The following is a 24,966-nucleotide window of genomic DNA, read 5'->3' as shown; positions in this document are numbered from 1 at the left end:
GGCCCTTCAATTCTGTTATTCTATCAGATTAAGCCACTAGACACAGCTCTCGTGTAGCTTATAGGTAGAAAAGGAAATTATATTTATTCCCTGATAAGAAATGACATAAAAATGGTATAGGGTAGCCCCAAATTAGCTCAACAAGAAATGAGCTCAATGCATAAAGTCGAAGAAATACAGAGAAATCTAATCTGTCAGAATATACCTCGATCCTGAATCTCATACACTCAGCAATAATAGAGTCACTTAAAACAATTAGTAAAATGTACTCAGTAACCAAAAAATAGGCTACAATTTAAGATACTTAATGTTTAACTTGAATTTTGAATGTAGATATTTTTAAGTTATTTTTTATTTAAATTAATATGCAATTTATTAAAGTTACACATTTAAGTCTTAATTTTCTTAATAATTTAGGTTCATTCTTCTTACATACTTTTAAATTCAATTTATACATTTGGTAATTATATTAAAATAATGATTACATGTTCTTTGATTAATGTTTAAATTCATTCTTTTAAGAGATTGAATTCCCCTATAAAGTTAATCCCATTTACAAACAGTTAATTATGTTCATTTGAACATTTATGACACTAAATATATAACTCGAGTACCTCTGTTTCTCTCAATATTTTAAATGTATCAAAAGGAAGACTTATAAACGTGGCATGCAAATTTTTCCTAAGCAGTTCTTATAAATATTATTAAAGTATAATCATTGTTTCAAATACCTTAAATAACCAGTTTAACAGATTACACTGAATATTTAAATTTAACAGAAAAATAGTAGTAATGTCTTGATTTAATTAGTTATTTCTCTACTTATTTTTTCATCTTTTCAGGGTTTTAAAAATGGTTAGGTAAGGAGAACAGTTATCATTGTAGGCAGACAAAATCCAAGATGATGATACAGGTATTTCTCCCTTAATCATATATCTGAGGGCAAAGAGAAAATCCATGGACCCTACACTCTTTCAGCTTCTAACCAAATCACAAGCAAACACCCTGAAAGTTTCCTTAGCGTTAATTTCTGTATGCTAAGTCAAAAGCAAAGTCTACGTATCTCAGCTGAGAGCTAGTTTTGCCACTTAGAGAAAACTTGTCCCATTGTATCTGAATCCCTTTAGACTGTTTTCAGCTGATCAGATAGGGGAGTATGATTCTGTAACCCCATTTAAGTTTCAGGTAAATTCCAGTGCTGCTTGAATGAGTTCACCTCAGCTTCTTACTTCTGGAGAGGATTCTGCATTCTTTTCACATTTTTTTTCTCTTCTAAGTCTTGGCCACGACTCAACAGAGTGTTCATTAACACAAGCATATTTTTGCAGGTAGGAAGAGTGGAATGTTCAGCACAATTTACCTAATTGTCAAATAAAATGTGCAGTGTTCCGGCATGACAGTGTGAGCTGGAATAATATTTGAATAATATGGATGGCAGACAAGTAAGATAAGAAAGGAACAGCTCAGATGAAATTTGATGTTATCGAGGTCTAGTCTCCCTCTGCTTTTTAATCTTTGCAAAAATCTCTAAGAACAAAATGACCTCTTATAATCCTGCCTGGTGTCCCCATATCTGCAGTTTTTTGAGTGACATAAAAGCAAAGGAAGTAATGTATTTTCTTGAATGGTTTTGAAACCGGTAGCAAACAAGTGTAGCTAAGAGTGAAACATGTCTGTCATGTTAGCATTCTGGATGAATGAATCCCTTCAAGTAGATCTACTTTGAATCTTGTCCGCAAACTATGCCAGTATTGAATCCTTTCATCAGAATCTGGAATCTGCCCCAGGTTGAATGCAAATGCTTAATTAATATTTGTTCCATAATATGGACCTATCTAACCATAATCAAAATTTTCCACATATTGTTATTAATACAAAATATTACTTTTTAACCTGTTGATTGTATTTTGATATTGGTTTGATTCCGGTGTGAAGTGTCATCGCACAGGACGTCCTTACTGTCCTCCGTCTCCTTTCTATTCCCTCGGTAATCCTCAGTTGCCCTAGCGCCTGACTCCCTGCAATTAGCTTGAAAATCATTTTTGTTCTTGCTACGTTCTGACAAGAAAATTCTCTGTAGTGGGAGAAGTGCTATCCTGAGACTTGAACTCCACAATACATTAAGCTCCCCATTGTCCAATAACTAGTTAGGCGAGACAGTGAAGTTAAACAAAATTATGTACCAAATGTTCAAAGAAATGTAGGGTGAACTCTAGACAGAGTAAGTCTTTGCTAGCAGGTCATGGGAGTTGAAAGAACTTGTGTCGCGACCTTGTCCAGTGTCCTTATCCCAGATACTGCCATTGTTTAAAACCTTCTCACTTTCATCCACATTATTTTATTAGTGTCTCAACTGACGTCTCTGCGTAATTCATCGCTTATAACACTTTTCCTCTAGTCCCATGGCTGTATCACTTTAAACAATTCTGAATCTATTCACCTTCTTTTTGAGTCATGTATTTACTTATTTCACTAATCAGTTTTGAACACCTATTACTATGTACTGTAAAACTGTTAAGCTTTGTCTCTTATGGAACATGACTAATAAATATAATGTTCTAATATAAGGAAAGAGGGAAATCCAAACAGAACAGTCAAAGGACCCTTACCAAGGAATCGGGGAAAATGGTCCACAAGAAACGAGAGCTAAACTGCACTTTGAACTAGTCAGGCAAAAAATCGCAGGGCATATATTAGCAAGAGAAAGGACTTAGCATATTTGGGTATCTGCAGAGCATCTACAACACACTGAAAGCCTCTTAATTCAACGTTATCGGGACCAGTTTTTGGTTAAATAAAGAGAAGAAGAATCATTTTTAAAATGACACATCCATACTGTATTAGTTAGGTAGCGATTAGGCAACTATAACAAAATGCAGTAGTTTTAACGAGACAGAAATTACCTTCACACGTGAAAGTCTGAACACAGGCTTCCTGGACTGAGGTGGTAGCTTGTGTGGTGATGCAGGCACTTTGTCTCTTGCTGTGCCTTTACCGGCAGTGTTAGCCTCTGCCCGTGGCTGAAGACGGCCTACCAGGCCTTCCGGCAGCGGTGGGCCCATGACCCACCTGCCCGCCGTGCCTCGTCTCTCTCCCCTGCTCTTACTTTGATTGTGTGGGGAGAAGAGGAGACCACAGGACTAAGGACAGAGTCTTCTTACATATCTGACCTTGGAAAAGTGTTTGCATCATTCTGCTTTTTCAGCCTGTTTTATGAGATCAGGAGAAATATGAGTGACGGCCTGAAAAGGCTCTTTTGACAAGGAGTTTGGTGTGTGGTGAGACCAGGCCTTTGGTCTGAGACCCAGTTGGTGCACCATTGCAAAGTGTTCTGATGTGTGCCCCTTTTGCCCCCCAGGTTGAAACAACTTTAGGCAAGGCTGTGGCCACACACCCCATCGCTCTTCATAGGTTGCTCGTACTCGGTATCGGTGGGCCCGTGCAGAACCTGGATTTGAATTACGAGTTCAAAGAGGTCATTGATTCTTGGCCGTCTCAACTTGGCCATCCCACCTAGCTTCTCCCCCTCCCCTTTCTGCTCTGCAGGAAGCACCAGGAAGCTGACACAAGCAGAGTGACCGTGTAGTCATCCAAGCGTGCAGCTGGGTATCAGTCTTCCTTTCATGTCGAAATCATCACACTTTGTGCGCAATTTTCTTGGTGTCTCCCGCCCTTGGGTGCAGAGACGTACACCAGTTGGGTACTGCTCTCTCCTTTCTCACTGGGAAGATGAAAGCAGGAGATGGATCACACGGCACACCACCCAAAAGGCAACTGTCCCCCTCCCACAGCTCCTCTACTGAATGGGGGACAGAGAGAAGAGGAGGAAAGACGCGTGCAGGGAACCACCCAGTGGGCATGGGAGGCCAGTGACAGTGAGTTAAAGGAGGGGAAGAAGCACAACACCAGCTAAACATGGAGTACATTACATGCCGGGCTCTCGCCAACTGCCTCACGCACTTTATGTCATTTCATTCCTCCCCCAAGCATTACTTGGGATAGCACAGTTTTTTAAATGGTGACGTAATTTGCCCAAGTTTCCAGCCTAGTCAGTATAGGAGCTAGGATTTGATCACAGGCAGTCTGTGTCCTGGGCTTGGTTCTAAGACCAGCTGTGAAGATACCGATACTTAGGCACCAGGGGACACTGAAGTCCAACTGTCAACATGCCACAGGGAGAGCAGAGGTGTGCCGTGTGAAGGAGCTGTCAGGCCAACCAAAGCTACGCAAGTGTGCTCCAAGCCACGAGAGAGGGGCTGGGTCGCAACAGAATGCTGGTGGGCCCCTCAGATACAGAGCCGTCACGTCTCCTGCAAACACGTGCTGTCTCCCACACTGACTACAGCCTTTGGGTATAGACATGCCGTGGAAGTCACGTCAGTCTTTTCTGTCACAGCTATACGTGTGTCTAACATGCTGTCAACCGAAGCACTTTCTCAAGGCGTCAAAGACGCTGATGTGTATCGGGTCCTCTAAATCTCAGTGGTCCCCCTTTTATGTTTCCTGGATCACTGTGTCCACGTAGCTGACAAATGCTGTCACTGTAAATAAACTGCATATTAGTTCAGTCTTGTGACGTCAAACTAAAACATAAATATTTTCTACATAGAACTGGCAAACTGTTGTGTTTAAGGAATTAGTAGATTTTGGTTGAATCAGTGAGTGTGGGTATGAGTGTTGTTTCTGTGAACTGCCTCTTTAAAAAACAGTAAATAATCTGTCAGTCTTAAATTATTTTATAGTAGCGAACCACATATAGCTTAAGTATTAATACAAAAACAATAATAGCCTTATGTGGCCACAGTAGAAATCCAAGAAGATTCTAGCTGTATAATATTGTGACTAAAAGTGTAATCCATTTAGTTTACTCATGCTTTCCTGCAAATATTTTCTGACTTGACAGCTTTATAAAGAGGTAAAATATGGCATATTGTAAAAGAAAGAAATAGCCTCTTACTGAGTGTTCTTGACATTTGACAATACCATTATGCTAACAGTACTAAAGATAGAATTTTAAATCGTCAGAGCTGTGCTTCAGGTGGGCTTTTCCAAAAAGGTTTACAGGTAATTTGTTATAATTTGTTGCCGTGAACAAATAGAGGCAACGTACATTTTTCTGAATGTTTGAGATTAGTAACCTACCCGTAAAGCGTAAGGGACATGTGTTATCTGGATCAATATGCCATGGATTTTATTACCTTGACAGTGTCTGCAACTCCCCCCCCCCCAAAAAAAAAGCCAGTAGGAATATTTGAAATGAGAGATAAAATGATTCAGACATATTTTCAGATGCCTAATTTCTACTAAAGGAGAAAAGAAACAATAAAGTAAGGAACCGAGGTTTGAGGAAGGGGGACACAAATTTATTGTATCCATCGATGGCCCTGGAAACGAAGGAAGAGGATGATGGGGTCAGCACCCAAAATGGCCCTGACAGCTTCTGGGAACTGTGTGGGGCAGTCCTTCAAGGGCAGTCTCCCTTCCTTTCCCACAGAGAGAAGCTAACACATGTTAAAACTTTCTCATGACAGTCAAATCCTAGTCACAAATCACAGCTCCAATTGAAAAAAGGGCTTGCTTTGCCATCTTTGAATTGTCACCTTTCTAAGAATAAATATTGATGCATGAATGCCACGTGATGTGCATCTTAGGTGGGTGCAAAAATAATTGCGGTTTTTGCAATTTTTAACCTTTTAAGCCGCAATTACTTTTGCACCCACCTAATATTTTAGGAACCTACTAGTAATACAATAGTCGGACACTAACGTAACTTATACAGCATCCCCTGCTGATCCTGGAGCCCCTCTGAGGAGAGGAGAAGTTGTGCATGATTAGTTATGTTCCTATTTTTAATATTCATATTGCTGATGATGTTTTCTTGTCATGATTTATTATCTAAGCTTCATATGCACAGCAAAGACATTATAACAGACACATTATAAAAGGCTGTTCGAGCTTTTCATTAGCAGAACTAATTGATTTGTAGATGAGCACATTTTCAGTTACATAACGGCAGCGTATTTGGATTACTCTGAATAAAATCAGTTACTTTTCTCTCTTTCAAATGTACAAAGATTATTTTTTTCTTTACCAATTTCTTACTTGATTAAGGGACAATGAATGTGAACGCAACCATTCTTATTTGAAATTTTGTGATGCTCTATCTACCTCTCCCACCCCTTAATTAAGCAGTGATGATGTGCGTATTGCCACACTAACAAGGGAAAATATAAATGAAAGAGAAAAAGTTCCTTTGAGGAGTAGAATTCTCTATCCTCTGTGTAGAAAGAAGGACCTAATCTGTTATTGCTGAATTCTAAGTAGAATTTAGAGATATGTTTGATAACTTATGAATAGTGGACTATATGCTATTAATTAAGCTCAGATCAGATGTGATATCAACTGTCTCTGTAGCAAAAAAGGCCATTACAAAGTAAAAATACATCATCTCTATCCACTGAAAAATTCCTTAGCAGTTAGTTTCAAAGGTAAAATCAGTTCTGATTTCACAGAGAAAATAAGAACAGATGTGAATTTATACAAATATACAATTTCCTCTACTGCATCATTTACTGAGGAAATTCATTCAACCGGATGGAGAAAAAACACCCGCCAGGGTGCCCACCTCTTCTGTATTGGTACACAGAGGTGATTTGTATACCAGTCAGTATTAAGCCAGATTTGGGGGATTATATTTTAGCAATTCAGGAGCAATGGATTTGATTAACACTTCCTCGTGAAAGAAGCTGTGAGCACTGAATTTGTGATCTGAATGTCAGCGGAATTTTAAGAAGAGGGCGGGGCGAACCTGGCTGCTTGTCATGTACTACAGTGTGGCTTGGACATGTATTTGCTCAGCTGAGACAAATTACACTCATAAAGGAAAAAAGGAAATGATGCTTTAATTCAATAATCATATTCAAGTTGAAATTCAACGTCAAAGCCTCATGAAGGGAATGGTTATTTTCTTTATTTAGTAGACATGCAAATATATGCAAGTCATTCAACTTTGTAAATTGCAGTCGAGAGAATATTTTTATGTAGCAAAGTAGAAAACCCGTTAATTGCACCCTGTGTATGACTTGCTTTGTTCCACCAAGTATAAACTTCACAGGAAAAAGCAAAAATATAAGAGAAGAAAGAACAGAGGAAAAAATTAGAGGTTAATTGCCTTTGTTGATCTCACAATACTTCTGACAGCTCTGCTGCATTAAAATATGTGTAAAAATGGATGAATGTATTCTTAGTAAGATGGTGTGTTTCGAGAAATTTTATTCTGAACATTGAGGCTGTAATTCCATTTATAATCTGAATAAAAGCTGACTAAATTATATTGACAGAAGTGTCAGCTTTTATATGTGCTCATTGTTACACTAAAAATACTGGAATATTTTCTCATACCTTCCCACTGGAATATGCCATTTACATCAAAGTGTATTTGCAGCACTATCACTCTAATTAACATTTTTCCTTTCTGATTATTTTCTTTCTTTGGGTCAGGAAGTAAAAACCTTAGAATAATCGTATGTGATATCTATTGCTGCGTAACACGTTATCCCAAAACCTCACAGCCTCAAATAACATTGATTATTTCACCATTTCCGTAGGTCAGGAATCTGAGGTAGCTCACCTAGGTGGCTCCAGTTTAGTCTTCCTCCCAACGATGCCATCAGTGTCAGGTGGGGCTACAACTATGCAAACGTTTGCCTGGGGAGGCTGTTCTTTCAAGTTCACCCATGTGGTTGCTGGCAGGGCTGCGTTCCTCACCATGGGGCTGCCCCACAGGTGCCTGATGACACGGCAGCAGCCCCCTCAGAATGAGGGACAACTCCAAGAGAAAGTGAGAGTTCACCTAAGACACAGACCCAGTCTTGTCATAACCTAACCCTGAAAGTGACATCCCATTTCTGCCATATTCTGTTAATTAGAAGTGAGTCACTAAGTCCAACCCACACTCAAGAAGAGCTCAATTCTGCTCTACCTTGCAGGAAAGAATATTGTGTTAGTTTTCTATTGCTGCTGTAATGAACTCCCATAAACGTAGTGACTCGAAACAGTACAAATTTGGTGCCTTGGAATCCCGTAGGTCATGAGTCTGACACAGGACTCACTGGACGAAAGCTAGGTGTGAGCAGGGCCGCATTTTGTTCTGGAGGCTCCAGGGAAGATGCGTCCGTGTCTTTTCCGGCTTCTAGAATCTTCCAAGGTCCTTTGCTCATGGCCATCTTCTTCCACCTCTGAAGCCATCAGTGGTGAGCTGAGTCCTCACATTGCATCACTCCCGCCTTCTCTACTTCCTGTCTCTAGTGCTACTGCTGCATCATTCAATGTCCAGGGCAGACAAACATCCCAGCCTTTCTCTTTCTCAGGCACATGTGGTTGCCAAGAGCAATAGGATGAAATGTCTCCCTTTAAGCAGGAGCAGGTAACTGGGTATAGTTGGAGGAATGTGCCTCTGGGATCAGAGGAGTCTGGTTCCAATGTGAATCCTGCCAGAATACTCACTGGATGGCTTTGCGCAGGCTACCATCTCTGTTGTGTAAGGTTTTGCCACCTGTAAAACCGGGACAGTGATATTGATATTGCGTGGACGTGCAGATCAGTTTATACCTCAGAAAGTCATTAGTTGGTCAGTCTTCTCTGTTGTGTGAGGTCTACTATACTTTTATAAAACGCTGACTTTTAACATCACTACATACCTGCGATATTACCTTTCTCCTCTAATGCCCATAAGTCACTAATAAACAATATTTCTTTAAAGTCATATCCTTGACTTTTTACCAGTGATTTGTGCCTCTGAGCACCTAAAACAGGTTCCTGTCCCAGACATCAAGAACTCCTTTTGAGAGTAAAACTACCACACGACCCAGCATTTCCACTTCTCCGTATTTACCCAAAGGAAGCAAAAACATTAATTCAAAAAGATATCCATATGAGATTATTGTGAAAATTACTTTTTAGTATGTGTGAAAATGTGATTAACTGTTAAGTGATATACATGCTCGCAACTGTTATCATCAAGATGGTGTTAACATAGCATTATTTCATTCTTTAAACTAAGCCTTTAAACTAAAACTTCCATTTAAACTTCAATTTTCCGAGTTTCTTCCCTAATAGCTTTCTTTTTCTGCTCAGAATTCTCACTATTTTCTTTACAAAACAGTTTAAAAACTAAAATCCTTAAAAATAATTGAAGGGAGGGATTTTAGCTAGACGTGTCAAATGTCAGTGCTTCTGAAACGTGAATGGGTGTTGCAGTCACCTGGTGCCTTGTTAAAACGCAGATTCAGATTTGCTAAGTCTGGGATGGAACCCGGGTTTGGCATTTATTTCTGACAGTTCCTACATGATACAGACACTGCTTGTCTGCCAACCAAACGTTGCATGTTCAAGTTGTACTCTACTCTCCATACAAAATGCCCTCAGCCACCTGACGTTAGCTTTGGCATTTCATTAGCATTCATTGTACTTATGGCTTATAATATACCCAGCACAGTAGCTTTGGTATTTTAGACACTGAATACAAAGTCAGAACAAAAAGGACCTGAGAAAGTAAGTCCATCTATACATATATGAAAAGTGAGAAATTAGAAAAGAGCGGGAACAGAGAGAAGCCATACCCAAACCTGGGCTCTGCTTCACTTCGCTGATGGGACTCTGACAATTCTCATGGATACAGAACCCAGACTCTCTGTGGTTGAATTGCACTCTTCTTACAGAATATTTTGTCCTCAAATATGAAACTAAGAGCCTTGGGATGCAAAGAAATTAATGATGGCAAGGCTATGCATTAATAATGAACATGCGACTACGATTATTTTTCACCAGGTATTTTTCGTTAATTATCGTAACGGTTGTCTCCACTGTTGATGTCAATACAGCAGTAAGAGTATTTCTAAAATTGTCAAGCAAGGTCCTAAACACATTCATGGAGCTGCTGGCGAACACTTATCCGCATTCCGTATTTGACTCATTCGGTTTCTGGAGGTTTTATCTCAAAAAGACATGTCTTTCACTTTGACCTTTGGAGAGATTTGAGAGATGTTCATGGAATAGAGAAAAACATTCTTCTAAAAGTTTATCCAAGATGAAATAAGAGAGAACATGATGGGAGAAAAATGATACAAGTTTTAGGAATTAAGTCAATTCCCATTTGGTAACTATTCCTATTTGGTGTTAGCTTTGCACCTGTGCACTTCTGCCCTCTTCTAAATAACTGTAAACTGCACATTGATTTACAGTTTTATCAAGTTTCATGGCCACGTATGTGTCAAGGCAAATCAAAGGTATTTTGACAGTTAGCTAATGGAGTGTGGGTGGGAAAAATAAAGCAAACAAATGAAAAGAAGCCGGTCTCTTAGCTCAATGGATAGAGCAGAGGCAATCGCAGAGTTTGCTGGTGGGCGTGGGTCTATGAAACTGCTAACCACGCCGTCACACACGAGGAACGGGCCCGTAAGGGCATTCTCAGCAATAAAGTATGAGCACCATGCCCCCAGAGCATCCTTCTTGTGACGCTGTCACACTGGCTGTAGTTAGCTGCAGGTGTGTCTTCCCCGTGATTTCCCAGAGAACAAATTAGGTGTGTGTCCATTTCCCAAGTACTGAGCACAGTTCGTGGCGCGTTCTGCATGTTCCATAACTCTGTGATCAATGGAAATTAACGATTTGCGGCATTTTTATTTTCTTCTTAATAGGACCATTGAACACACTAGACAGGCAGTGAAAAAGGACGTCCGAGTAGGCGTGCCCACTTGTTCACTTCCGTTTCTTTGGGGGAGAAAGTTTGAATGTAAATAAGTCACAGACAGTGAGGGATCCGCGTACCAGGTAATTAGCAGGAAGCTCAGGTTCCCACTTTTATTTGTCCTTGCAGACAGAGTCTGGAGCATAGCATGTTCTCTGCTAACAAATGGGAGTCCGGCCATCCAGGGATCTTTCCATTAGCATTCTAATAACCAGAGGCCAACGTGCTATAGTGCTGTGTCAGAACTAATTTATGAAACGAGGTCCAAAGGCTCATTAAAATGGTCACAATTCAGTGACTGCCCAGTAAAATGAGACTATAGTTTCAGTCCCATAACAGTGAATATTTTAACATTCTATTAAGGACATATTTCAGATGTTAAAACTAGCTTTGGTTCTGGGAAAGGAAAAACAACATTAGAAAGCCATTTACTTTTGTACGAAATGGGCTCCACTCTCAGCTTTAGGCTCAAAATGCTTCAAATGTCCTATTTTAGAGGCCAGGGTGGGCTAGGCTTGCATTGGCAGGTCGGGTGCATTTTTTCCTTAGAGAAGAGCATTCCCAGCAGCCCCATCAAACCTCAGGGTTTTGAACCTACCTGGCCAACACCTGTCAGGTAGCCCAGGTGAGGGCTGAATGCGTTTTCCCATCGCTGCCAGACCAATGTCACCACAGCTCTTCTTTAATCATACACCCTCCCTCGTGATGCCAAATCTCCTGGGTACTGAGTGCATCACTTTACATGGTGCTTTCCACAGCCAAGCCAAGTTTGAGTGGCATAGAAAATGTGACGTCCGAAATCTGGGTGAGAGCAATGAAACAGTAGAGAAAGTTCTAGACTGTGAATCGGTGCAGCTCCAGGTCCTGGCTGCGGCTGACGCTCAGACTGTCCTCCTGTGAGGCAGGGATCCCCTGTCCCACTAGTTCAGTGCCTGGCAACGGACCGGGCTCAGGAATACAGACAGCTGTGAACTGAGCTAATGACATACTTAATATCTCAGTCTCTCACGCATCTAAATACATGACATGGGAATCATGATTCCTGTTCTACTCAGTTCCCGGGGTTGTTTTGAGGATCTACGCTAATAATAACCACAAAAAACACATTTTAATGGTATGGTGCTTATACTAGGGTAATGTATGGTTTTATGCATTCGCTTGTCAAACGTAACAGACTGTTTCCTTTATCTCCTGAATTTTTATTCAACGGAACAGTAATGAATCCCTAAATCTTCCAAATGTGAACAATAAAAGACTCTGAATGACTTTTCCTGGCAGTCTCTATGCCATGGCTGAATTATTTAAACTTTTATTTAATCCTGGGGAAGGAAACAAAACAAAAATATCCCAAGAATAACGATATCAGTTTTCACTAATTCCTTTAGGAAAGTTTTTTTCTTTTCTTTTTTTTTCTCCATCTAAAATAATCAAGTTGGTAACGTGGATGCCTCATTATACTATCAGGAAGACATCACTTTGATAGCAAGGTTAAATTTCTGTGGGCGTGACTTAATGCCAGCGGAGACCACGGGTGGTAGAGGTGGGTAGCAAGTGTCCAGTTATTGTAGCACTGTCAATCATATGTGATTGACAAGACTAAAGTATCTTTTTAAATGAGGATATTCCTGACTGAACACATGGCAAAGAAATAAATGTAAAATATTGCTCTAAATATTTCAGGGTATCTCATAAACCAGTGTTCTGGGGTGATGGGGGGAGCTGTTTGGTTGGATGTGACCTGGTGTGCCATCTAAAAGATATGTACACACACACACACACACACACACACACACATACAAGTGTATATTTATTTATTTGAGCAAACTACAGCTGATGTTTTTTTCCTTTACTGTGCCATACAAATATTCAACAAATGGATATATGATGGCATTTTTACCAAACTTATTTTACTGTCATTTATTTGTTTGGTAACATATCTGTCACCATCTTCCAAAAGATTGTTTAGGTAAACACCATTTTGGGAAAGTGCCGACCAAGTGTGTTTGGCTAGACACACAACAAGCCATGCAAGGATACACCTGCCGCTCTGTCGAAACTTGACTGACTGAAAGACCCACTGAGTGTTGGATAAACAACACTGGGCAGGATACAGAAGGGCCTAAGTGAAGTGATGACAGACCTTTGGAAGTCCCAAGTCACAGGGGGCAGTCAGTCATCGGCGGCATGGAGACGATGGAATAAAGTAAAACGGGGGAGCAGAGAGAAGTCACATCTGTTTGGGTGTAGAATTGGAGGTGTCCTCCCCAGAGTCAGAGGCGTGAAAACCGAAACGCAGTTGCTGTCTCCTGTGGTAATGCACGAACGAGAATTGGCCAAGTAAAGATATAGGATTTAACCTATATCCGTTCTTGAGGATAACATGAGATTTCCAAATATTAGTATTTGGTATGAATCCGTTTGCAAACTTGCGAATTTAAGAAATGACGCTTTGTTTTCTCCATCTCAATGTTTTACTCCAAAGCCTCTTTCTTATGATAGTGGCAGAAAGTGAACCCCTGGCCATTCTTCCTCTCCCTACCTGTGGGTCACTAACGCATCGCCAGGACAGTTGGGAAGAAAGGCCCAGAGGGGTCTCTCTCACTGACCACGGAGTTCAGACGCCAATTCCCCAGTTTGTTTGTTCCTTTCAAAGCCAACAGCTCTTGAGACATGACAACCTGAGCCTTGGTCTCCAAGGAAGCTGAGTTGTTCTGAGGACACAATTACATCTTGCATTTTTACGGTTCAGTGCAAGGAGAATGCCCTTTCATCCAGGCGTTGGCAAGTCTTGATGTTCACTGATGAGCTCAGCTCCCTGCCTACTGTGCCTTCCCTTAACTATGCCCGGCCCCTTCCATCCTCATCCCTGACCACTGCCACCAGGTTTTAGATGAACTTCACCTTAGCAGGTAGAATCTATACACGTGCATATTTCAGTCTAAATTTCTGTACACTCACAGGAAAATTACGCACCTGAACACTCTTTAGTTTCTATAAGGACCTTTCTTGCTAACTCAATGTACTTTTTTAAAAAGAGATACGTTATACTTTATCTAAAAGTTTTGGTTGTTTTCACCGATGGGTGGCTCATCCATCCTTAATATGGTCTATTAAGTCCGTTCTCCAAGAAACGGACTTTCCTTTCAGAATAATGTCCCTCACGTCTTTCAAATGTGTCTTGAAGTCTTCCTCCTTTAGATTTTCCTTTCTATCACCCTTTGGAAATTTCAACTTTATTAAATCTAGTTGTTTACATCAAGTTGTTTATATTGTCTCCCAAACCTTTGCCACCCAGCATTCCAATTTCTTAACGGGTTTACACATTTTTTTTTAAGCTTGAGTTTGGTCAATTCTGTGCAAATACTCCTTTGTCATACACTTGAGCTTCTTCTTGCTTTATCTTAGAGACTGGATCATAGGTCTAGTTAATGAAGGGAAAGGATGTGCGTTCTCTCTCTTCTCTCTCTCTCTCTCTGTCTCTCTCTCTCTCTCTTTCATTTTTAGTTGGCATTCCTGATTCCCCCAGCTTATTCAACATTTTCTGTCTTCATACTACTTGCCACCTTCAAATATGTTCTGTATTTTTCTTAAGTATTATGTTTGTTGACTGCAGTCTGTCTCCCCCTAGTAGAAGGTAAATTCCACAAGGCCTTGGATCTAACCTTCTTGGTACATGACGCATCTCAAACAGTGCCTGGCCTAGAGTAGGTGCTCCAGAAATTCTTGTTGAATGAATGAATGACATAGGACCTTTGCATAGACGCATGGCAGGAAGAAAAATAAAACCTTATGATTTACTTCCCTCAAATGGTGTAATATTTTCTTAATCAGTGCCGTTTTATTTTATGCTTTCAGATATCAACATGGCCGGAGAACCCAAACCCTACAGACCAAAACCTGGAAATAAGAGGCCCCTTTCTGCACTTTATAGGTAAGTAAGCGAGCACTATTTTATGATATATAGTAGTGAAAATTTCTTGCAACTTCAAAAGGCAATACATGTAAACTACAAGGAGTCAAGTAAGGAGCAGTCCTATTGGTGTAAAAAGTACAAGAAAACGCTGGTGGCCGACATACAAATATATCGCACCGCATCCGCTGGCATCTCAGATGCCTAAGCTTGTCTCTGCGTAAACAGCCCTTCTCCAAGAGCGTCCTCTAACAAAATCTGATCAAAATCTCTCATGACTCTACCTGACATGGTGGAAAGGTCTGTGTGTTGACTACTGCATACCATGTAGGTGTTTTCCACATGGTGTTTAATTTAATTTGATTTTCCCAACAATCCTGCAATGTAGGTAGCGCTACTCTCACCTCACAGACCGAGAACCTGATACGCAGAGTCTGAGGGGTCCCGCCACTGGGACATAGATGATGGCACAGTACTCAGTCAGACTCACGCTTTCTGAGGTCAGACCCCAAATTCCTTCTACTGGATTAAGCAGCTTCTTTCTTTCGTTTTGCAAAGTACACATTCATTTCACCTCCATTTCTCTAAAACAGCAGTACAGTCTTCCTCTTACGACAGAGACACCTCCACTGCCTTTAACACACCCATTTCACGTTCTGGTCGCCCCGTTCTTCATGCCCCACTGTCTGCACCGACCATCTCAGTTCCGAGCGGAGAGAGTAGACTGTAGGTAGCATCTTTATTGTTCTGTATGTACTTCTATTAGGTTAGGTCGAATTCAGTCGATTTGGGGAAGATAAAAGAAAACTAAGGAACTTCAGTTTTTTAAAAACAGCCACTTTGGGGGGGGGGGGAGGAAATCACATTCTGCTGTTAAGCCGTGTGTCCTACTTCATATACTTTTGCCCTCGGTGTTCGTAAGTGCTGACGGGGCATCTCTCGGCTAAGTTCCGTCTTGTTAAGGCTTAGCCAGCCGCTTGCAGCCGGTTGCGAGGTCCTATCAGCCAATTTATCCGGCCCGGCCCCAGATCCTTATCGCCACTCGGCGCTCTCCACATCCAGCTAGTCCCCTTTTTTCCTGATCTCATTTGGATGAAGGAGAATTGAGTTATACACGTCAAAATTGATTATGTTCTGACACTATGTAGAAGAAGAGTGCTCAGAAGGTAGCGGGGAGCTGTGTCCTTGACTGTGTTCTCTGAAAACTAGCCTGTCTCCTTTCCAGCCACTCACCGCCTCGCTGAGATTGTTTCTGAGGTCTCATTCCCACCTGCTGCCCCAACGCTCTCTAACGAATGACCGTCATAGCTCTTTAAAGATGTATTGGGAATGTGTCTTAATTGCTCTTATTATTTTGGCAGCGTGAATTTATTTCATTAGAATCTCAATTTTTGCCTAAAACTGGAAATCTGTGGGACTTAGCAAATGTTAATTGATCATAGGCAGTATTGATACAAAAAGGTAGAGATAAAATCCCCAACAAAAGGCAAATGGTCCTCTCTGTACTTTGAAGTAAAAGACAGTGTTTATACGACTAAGAAATGCAAATTATTTCTGATCAGATTCATTTGTAAATGTATGCACAGAGCTGCAGCTAATACAGAACATCTGAAAAGTCCTGTTTCAGTTATTAACAGAACAAACTGCCGATGGCCTCATTTCTTATCAAAGAGTTACCACTGTCTGTGCAGTGATGCTAATTTTCCTGTTTTCCCTGTTCTGGGAGTGTTTTGATTTGCTTATGAAAACAGAAGCTTGTGACAAGAAACAAATGTCTTTTAAACTGTTATTTCTCTATTACTAAGTTATGTTGAATTATGAATTCAAAAGATTTAGAAGCAGAAGTTCATTTAAATCTGATATATTGTACACGACTAACATTACTGGGGAAATGCTTATTTATCCTAGTTTCATCTGTTTATACAAATGAAGGCCGGGATGCACTGCAATTGCCAAGCAGTAACAAAGGGAACAAAAGAGTGAACGTGCCTCTGAGAAAGCCTTTTCTGCATGCTTTCTCCTTCTTACATAAGCTTAGTAATAATAATGACGCCTGACCTAGGTGTAGACCAGCTGTGTTTTCATAGTCATTACTCGTCTGCTCAGCATACAAATCCCCGAGGCTGCCTTTCCAGATGAGAAAACTATGCTCCTGGGACAGGCTAGGGTTTGCCTGCAGTAAGGTAACAAGATTAGCAACTGATCTCTGCTTTCCAGCCGTCAAGTCTGGAGATCTCACCACTAGATCACAGCGCCCCTAGTTGTTCACCTGCCACCATCTAAACAGTACGATTATGGAGGCAGAGACCCATAACCAGGTATATTTCTGTCTGTGACTCGCAGGCGGCAATGGAAAGACTGTACACTGTGCATCACATGAGAACAAGCACTACCTCTGATTCGCATGATCATAGGGGACAAGCTCGGAGCTTCAAGTGCTTTATCTAACATAATAGTTGTATCACTTTCTTTATAGGGTAAAAATGAGGGTGTGGGGAGTATGAATATAGCAGCCGCTTGCAAGGGGGTGGTTTCTGCTTTCCTGCTTGCATCTTTGGGCACTTCCTTCTCTGTGAAAGGAAAGAGCTGGAATAATTCCATTCATTCATTCATTCATTCATTCATTCAAGACATGCTTATTGTGTGTTTACTGTAGTCTGGGCTCTACGTTAGGTGGTCTTCTTGGCAAATGACAGAAAATGCCAAGGCTGCAGGGCAAGGAGCGAGCAGAAGACAGTAAAAGTAATTAATGGGTCTGGGTCTCGGTAACCTCTGACTTTCCTTCGTGCCCTAACCTGCTGTGTCTCTGGATCATTTATTCAGTTGGAGAGGTAAATGGTGTGCTGTCAAGCTTTCCTCCTCACCTAGGTCCATTTTCTCTACATTGTCCATCGCAAAGCGGTGTCTGCACGGAGGGCCCATTGCGGCATCACTTGCTTTGTTACTTCTTATAAGAGGATTTTGATGCGGCCAAACAGCCTGCACGAAGCCTGTCGTGCACTAAACTGACAGGGTGTACGCGGAGGACACAAAAATGGTTTAAAAACACAGTGAAGCTGCAACGTAGTTACTGTCTTATACATTAATCGGATGGACATATACATAAGGGACATAAATGAAGTATGCATCCGGTTCTAGAAGAAAGGAAGGGAGAGTGTTACTGATTCTGCTGAGAAGGGTGGGATGTCTGGATGACACGTGAGCTGTCTTCTGAACAAGCAGGCATTCACTCAGCCGACAGAGGGAGAAGGGCATGCCAGGCACAGAAACACATGTGTGTCACAGGCACGCAGATCAGGAAGAGCACATCATGGTGGGAGCTAGGAAAATCCACTTGTGAAGATGGACACTGGGAGGTGACAGTGGCCCTGGCTGTCAGGCTCCCACAGGCCTGCTTATCAGATTAAGACCATCGGTCTGTAGTCTGCAGGCACCAAAGAGCCATTCGCCTATGGTGAGTGATTGGAAATGGGGTATAGGAGGGCTGAGCGTCCAGGTACATCCAAGGTTTCCAGCTTAGACAATGGGGGGAATGATCCCATGACTGGTGGAAGAAACTGGAAAGACATCACAGGCTCAGGGTTGGCGGAAGGAAGCAAAAAGAAATGATTTCCATCTTGGACATGAATTCATAAAGGCAGACAATTCATTAAAGTAGCACTTGTAATAAAAATGTCTCCCATTAGAAGCTCTTTGTATATAAACCACAATTAGTCATTTGTAAGCATTCCATAAATATTGGACTTAGTCCAAATGGTGGATAGCAGATGCATTCTCTTGGTGAAAATCCTGTAAGTTTTAATAAATCGCTGCTTCAGATGTGTGGTACACATCACACAGCATCTGTGGTGCTCCGAAATAGTTATCCTCCCCCAGGAAGTGAGTTTCCCAGCATGCCAAGTTCCAAGTAGTGCTAAATCACTGCTCAACGAGAGGAAAGGTGTGATGGTGTTGCTTCCGCTTGTAGGGGAGACAGACCTTTCTTCTCTGAGGTGAGTAGAGCTGACACTTGATCAGAGCTGACCAAGTCCAGGCCTCCTTTCACTTAATGGCAGCCGTCCCGGTCACAGGGAGCATGGTACAGGAGGACCCGGAAAGCAGAGCGTTTCACCCCGCTCATTGCATGGCTCTTACTGGGTATCATTCCGAACTATGCTCTACGGCTCTTCCATAGATGCCTTTCATAGCAAACTTCCCACTCCACTCCACAAAGGTAACTGTGGGAAGCAAGACTGTCACTGCAAGTAACGTCAAAACTGTAAGACTGTCACAAGATAACCTGTAGTACACCATGTTAAGGTCACCGCAATCAGTGGCGGTAGCCATGGATGTGGGTGCCATGATAGGAACCTCAGTGATCAGAAACCTTGCCGAGATGGGCCAGGTAACGTGGTTCTGCAGCAAAATCTCACCGGTGATTTGTTTACTCGTTGACCCGCAGGAGTCCTGTCAGCATCGTTCATGGTGACTCTGTCATATCATGGGAAAGGGGGACCCTCAGAGGACCCAAAATGTCCCCTAGAGCCTTGAATAGAAACGAAAGCAATAGAAGCTAATTTCCGCTAATGCTAAATAGCAAAAATCAATATGGAGGAAAAGTCTCCCGGCCATGGCTGCATTGACGCGCCCTGTGTGCTGAGAAGTGTTTACCAATTAGTTATTGATTGTTTTATGTATTTTCTGTCTCCTTTTATAATTTCAAGGATAACACACATTCCATTTCTTCCCATGTCGATGGCTCCGTCTGCACTGGTAGAGGCTTCCATTTTGCCTACCCTGTCAAGTGGGCCACTGAGAAAGCCATCCAGGAGTGGGCTCTGTGTGAGGGGTCAGGGCCAAGGTCATCCTTGCCCTGCACTGCATCCTGTCCTTCTGAGGTGGACACAAGCCCCAGCGTTGACACGCCTACGAGGGTCAGCTCCAGAGGGGCTTGTTGTGGGGTCTGTGTGGCCATCACAGTCTTTTTGCCCCTGAACCAATCTTTCCAACCAAATTATTGCATGAAAAAGTGTGGTTTCCAGTATCCACAAGAGAAAATACCCAAAATTGTCCACTTGTAACACTCGAAGCTGAATATCCACACATCTGGGTAATTGAGGGTGAGCGCTCATTAACTTAACGCTTCCCAATAGAACCTGAACTGCTGTTGAATCAGAAAAGGTCCCACTCTTTCACTTTGTGGATGGTTTAAAATTGTGCAACTGTTTTATATGAGTATGTTCGGTGGAAAAAAAGTGTTAGACAGGACTGGCTCCGAAAGGAAGAATAAAAGTTCCCTGAAAGATGATATATTTAAGGAACCTGGAACTGTTACAGGCACTCCACAAATTTTAGTTATTCTTATTATGATTATTCAAAGCAAAAGGTCTATAATAAAATATTTAAAGAAGTTATTTTAAATGAGCCTTGAGCTATGATAATGCTGCTAAAATTTACAGTCAACTAAACACATTAACATTTCCTATAATTGCCTAAAGAAGAAAATTTTTTAGAAAAGATTATGTTCAGTTATAGTATGTCACTCATTTCACACTAAGCAAATGTAATTTATAAACCTTTTAATTTAAAATGTTTGAAGAAATGCTGACACAATATCCATTAAAATAGTTCTCCTGCAGGCAGTTCTCTGGTAGGTTAAAAAATGGCCTATTTGCAATCTTCTGTTATATTTTTATGCATAAACATCCACAAATACCTTCTCGAATATGGCAAGAGCATGGTGGCAGTAAAAGGAGACTGGATGGTGGTACATACAATTCCTTAATGCAGAGAACCCTTTCCTAAGGCTTTTTGAAAGACAACAGCTCTGTTTGTTTCAGTGGAGATAATTTATGATAAAATCAAAGAAAGCAAAACCATGCACTAATTTTTAAAAAGAGGTAAATAATAAGCGCCAAGAATTAGGTGGAAACTGGGACGGGGATGGGGAGGGGAGGTCCTAGGGTCAGGCATCTCCTATCTCTAGATCGTTGTCCCGGGTTCCTGCCTGGGAAGAAGGGACTTTATCTTCCAAATGACACTGCCCTTGCTGGTTCACAACATGGAGTGTCTTCATTGTCAGTGCTGGTTTAGTTTGTTTCCATACTTTTTTTTTTTTTTTTTTTTTTTTGTCATTATCTTTAGATCCAGTGACCTGTTATTTTAGGACAGCCCCTGGTAGAGAATTTAGGGCCTTGAGCTTCCAACCTAAGATGTATTTATAAGTTGGTTCTTTTTGATGTTGAAGAGTTACTTTAGTCCTTTTTTATGCACCAGGCACTCCTATCCCTTCTGTCTTCTCAGTCCACACATTATGTTCAAAGTCCAGGATATGTTTCTCATTCCATGAGGCTACATGGAAGGGACTGTGAAGAAACCAAAATGTGTCTAAAGTCCTATTTTTAACTGAATCAAACTAGAGTAAAGACTAAAAAAACTATTCGTGTGGGAGTGGTACCCTCTCTTTACACTGCTTTCAATATAATTAAAAACAATCTTCTCCCAGCCCAGAAATCCTCTCCACAAAGATAGTCGAGAAAGAAAACACCTTTGGTATTAGGGAAACACTAACCCAGGATGTGACACATATCATAGGTAATCTACTTGGAGATGCCAAGACAGAAAGAAACCTCACCCTTTGAAATAGTGAAGCAGATAGGTTTTATCCCATACGTGTTCTCGAGATAAACAATAACCAAGTGAGCCTCAAGTAAGAGGGTGGGACAGCACCATTTGTCACTCGCAGTTCATCCTAGATTCATCTGTGTTAACCAACTGGCAGCTGGATTTATCCAGAGGAAGATTGAACTTCTCATACCTTTAGGACAGGTGGTAGTTTTGCAACTTGGAGCCAGGTGTCCACCAAAGTGAGGCCCTACCCTCCCACAGAAACTGGGAGATGGGGGGGGGGGGAACCATCTCCTTGATGCTCACATTTCGAAGAGATGGTCCCCAGGTTCTCAAGAATAGATATGCCTAGGTCATCTTAAAGGCCTAGCTAATCTTCAAAAAGGATTTATGTATCTTCAAAGAGAGAAGAAAGTCCTTAAAATGACAAATTTTCTAAAGTAAATGCTCAAAGAAAAAGCCTTATTTTCAAGAGGGAGTACTGAGTTTTAAGTTTTTAGGTTTTTGCCTTAATTTTTTTTTTTTAAGTGCAGTTAACAGTGGTAAGGACTGGCTTGCGAAAGACTTAGAGGCGATCCCTTTTATAAAGTCGCATCCGCAGAGGGTGAGGGTTCGTACAACCTCACTGTCCGCTCCTCTGATGCAGGCTTGCCCTGTGAGCGCCCATCATGCACCCAGGGTGCTCTGTGACCTGGCTCACCTCTTATCTTCTAACAACTAGACAAAAATAGTGATAAGAAATGCGTCACGACGTGGAAGAATGTCTGAGCCCAAACAGAACATGAGAGGAGAAAAGATAGAGTGAATATCTATCATATAGATGGGTGTGATGGGTTAATGAGAAATCAGACAGCTCGTTTCCTCTGTCATCTTGTCTCACCTTTGCAATGTGAATGACTTTTTTAACCCCATTATAAGTACTTCATAAAATGCTGTGGTTCCATTATCTTTATAAAACTGTATTTCTCCTGGTGAGTTCAAGTGTGAAAATACCAATGACAAATTATAAGCTAAGAGAATATGTTGAGTTCTAGAGAGATTTTTTTGAAGTTTTGATGATGAGTAACTTCTACCCAGTAAAAAAGTAAAGATTATAAGTTCATTAACTACGGTTGTCTTTAAAAATATTAATTAAAAGGCAGTCCACAAGTTTATGGTAAAAATCATATAAACTGGTTGGTGTCTTTGCAAGAATAATTTTTCTGATTGAACTGAAAGTACTAAAAGGGAAGCAAAAATGGCTCCTTTTTCGATGTCTAGACAAATGAGGGAACCAGAGCAGCAAAACCCCACTAGGTTATGTCAGCCACGCATGATGAATGCTTCTCCCCAAAATTCGTTCTTTTGGAAATTAATTAACTGTATTAAACTTTCAAATTTTCTTTCTAGTGGAATGATAGCACGATTAATCATCCATCCTTTTTGGGACTGCTACAAACCAGAATACTCCGAGTCAAAAGGCTCTCCTTCCAATTCCTAGCACTGACACTGAGTTCCTTGACGGTCCTTGTGGGACAAAACGAGCCCCTGTGGGACCAAAGGACCAGGGGCTCGTTGGAGCCAACCATATTTGTTACACTGCAAATGAAGCTAGAGGCTACGTAGTTTGCTCGCTAATGTTTGTTTGATCTCTCGGGGAAAATCTCTGCTGATGTGTCAGAACTGCTCAGTCCTGAAAGACGGCAGAGTCATCTTCTAGAAGGAGCTGGACTGGAAGCCAGGAAACTTGCAGTCCCAGGGTGGGTCTGCTACCATCTGCCCACCCCATCTAGGTGATTAGAAGCAGCCAGCCTCTTTTAAGCCCAGTTTTCTCACAAAACATGAAGGAGTTGAGGTAAACCATTTCTTAGTGTAGTCCCATTTATAACATTCTGGGATTCTGCTATTTCCTTCCTAATTCAGAGACTAATGTGAGGCATAGGTACTTTATCAAGCTTATTCCTTTTTTTTTTCTTCAAACTCTATCCAGTATTTTAACATATTTATCTCTTTTGACTAAGTAATTCTATTTCTGAAAGTATATCTAAGAAAATAATCCTAAATATTTTTTTAAATGTAAAAAAAGAAAAAAATGAAATTATTCCCCAGATGTTCTTTGCAGTTTTATTTATACTACTGAGTAATCTGAACTGACCAAAATATTACACAATAATGCATATGGCACATGATTAGATGGAATGTTCACAGTGTTCGTTATGACATGGGAAAACAGTCCAGATTGAGCAGTGAAAAAAAAGTAAAATTATGTAAATAGCATACTGTGTAGCAGCATTTGTTACATGAACAGTATACATCATATAAACAGAGAACCAAAACTATTTAGTAAGTGAAACAAACATGCTGAAAAAACAAAATAGAGAACAAAGTATTAACTAACTGTCATTGTTGTTAGTGAGAATGTAGATGATATTTTCGGGGGTAACCTTAATGCCTAATGCAGATTTTCTTTAATGAGAATTTTGTAACCAAAAAAGAAAACAAGAATGAGAAGGCTCCTTGAAAGTCAGATTTTTCCAGTGGCAGCTGGTAGCTCTCCCCCGAAAGCAGGCAGCAGTGAAGTCATTTTGTGTTTGGTGTTGTGCAAAGGTGCTTAACAGACACAGCCCTCCTTCCTCAGAACTGCACTCCTTTAGTCACCACGGTTATTAGAAACCTCCATTTCCTAGGAGGGTGACTCCATTAACATCTGTCTCACAGGTCTACGCCGGCCAGCAGCCCATGTGGAGAGGAAGCCACAGCCAGGGCCAGCTGCGGGAGTGGCCGGTCCGTCACTGCACAGCAGCTCAGGCCCTCAGGCTGCAGGGTGGCAGGCAGAAGGAGCAGGGTGCCAGGGAGGGCCACGGAAGCCATCGCATTTTCAGAAATGAAAAAGTCAAAATTGATGAGCCCTTAAGTGTGCCATGAAATAAGTAATCAGGTGATGGCCATTGTTCTGACTACAGATTAGTGAGCCAGTACCAAGGCAATGGCGCCTGTCTGACAGCAACTATCCCCCGTTGTGTTTAGAGCCGTAATTCAGTCACATGGCTGCTGCTGCTGCTGCTTTGAAAGGGCATAGTGTATGTGAGTGACAAGTAGTCACAGAATAGTTTCTGTTAAGCCCAGGGGAGAGGCTTAGTTAGTGCACGGACGGGACGGGATTGAAAGACGGACAGGTTCTGCATCCCCAACTCTCAGCAGTGACATGCTCAGTGCAGGGCAGCTGTGCTCATGAGTCTGAGCATAAGGATGTGTCAGAATGCGCTGTTTTAAGACATGATCCACCAACGGATAGCTGAGTTCAAAAAGGAATAGAGGATGACCCACAAAATACATAAATCATGTGTGAAAGAGCATTTTGGATTGGATTGGACTGGATTGCTGAGCAGCTGAGATAGGAACTTTAAGTTCTTTTCTTACTAAAACCATGCCAACGGGGTGGAGATGGCACTGTGATAGCATGAGAATTCTAGAAGTTTAGTTGCATTGTGACTTCTAATTTCTTGGTTTGCTGAAGATTGTCTTTTTCTCATATTTTTTTACTCTTTATTATATAAACTCAGGTTAACAAATCACACGGTTAGAGGGTTGACAAAAGAAATATTGTACAACCAATATCTGAAACTATGAACTCAATTGAGTGTAAGAAAGTTAAAACACTTGACAGACAGTACACAGAGACATTGTGAAAGAAGTAATATCAGCATCCATTTCGACTGAAAAA

General features: G+C 41.2%; 1 protein-coding gene across 22 annotated transcripts in view; it reads left to right on the top strand.

Annotated features, from left to right (window-relative positions):
- The window catches only part of RALYL (RALY RNA binding protein like), an 846,180-nt gene that overhangs the window by 735,018 nt on the left and 86,196 nt on the right, over positions 1–24,966 (top strand). For all 22 annotated transcript variants that reach the window (XM_074318489.1, XM_074318485.1, XM_019726291.2 and 19 more), the window contains one exon: positions 14,603–14,678. In XM_074318489.1, the coding sequence (XP_074174590.1) occupies positions 14,603–14,678 (76 nt within the window). The remainder of the gene's footprint in view (positions 1–14,602; positions 14,679–24,966) is intronic.

The sequence above is a fragment of the Rhinolophus sinicus genome, linkage group LG14 (assembly GCF_036562045.2).
Source record: "Rhinolophus sinicus isolate RSC01 linkage group LG14, ASM3656204v1, whole genome shotgun sequence".
NCBI classification, from domain to species: domain Eukaryota; kingdom Metazoa; phylum Chordata; class Mammalia; order Chiroptera; family Rhinolophidae; genus Rhinolophus; species Rhinolophus sinicus.
This window is presented reverse-complemented; position numbering and strand designations above follow the sequence as displayed.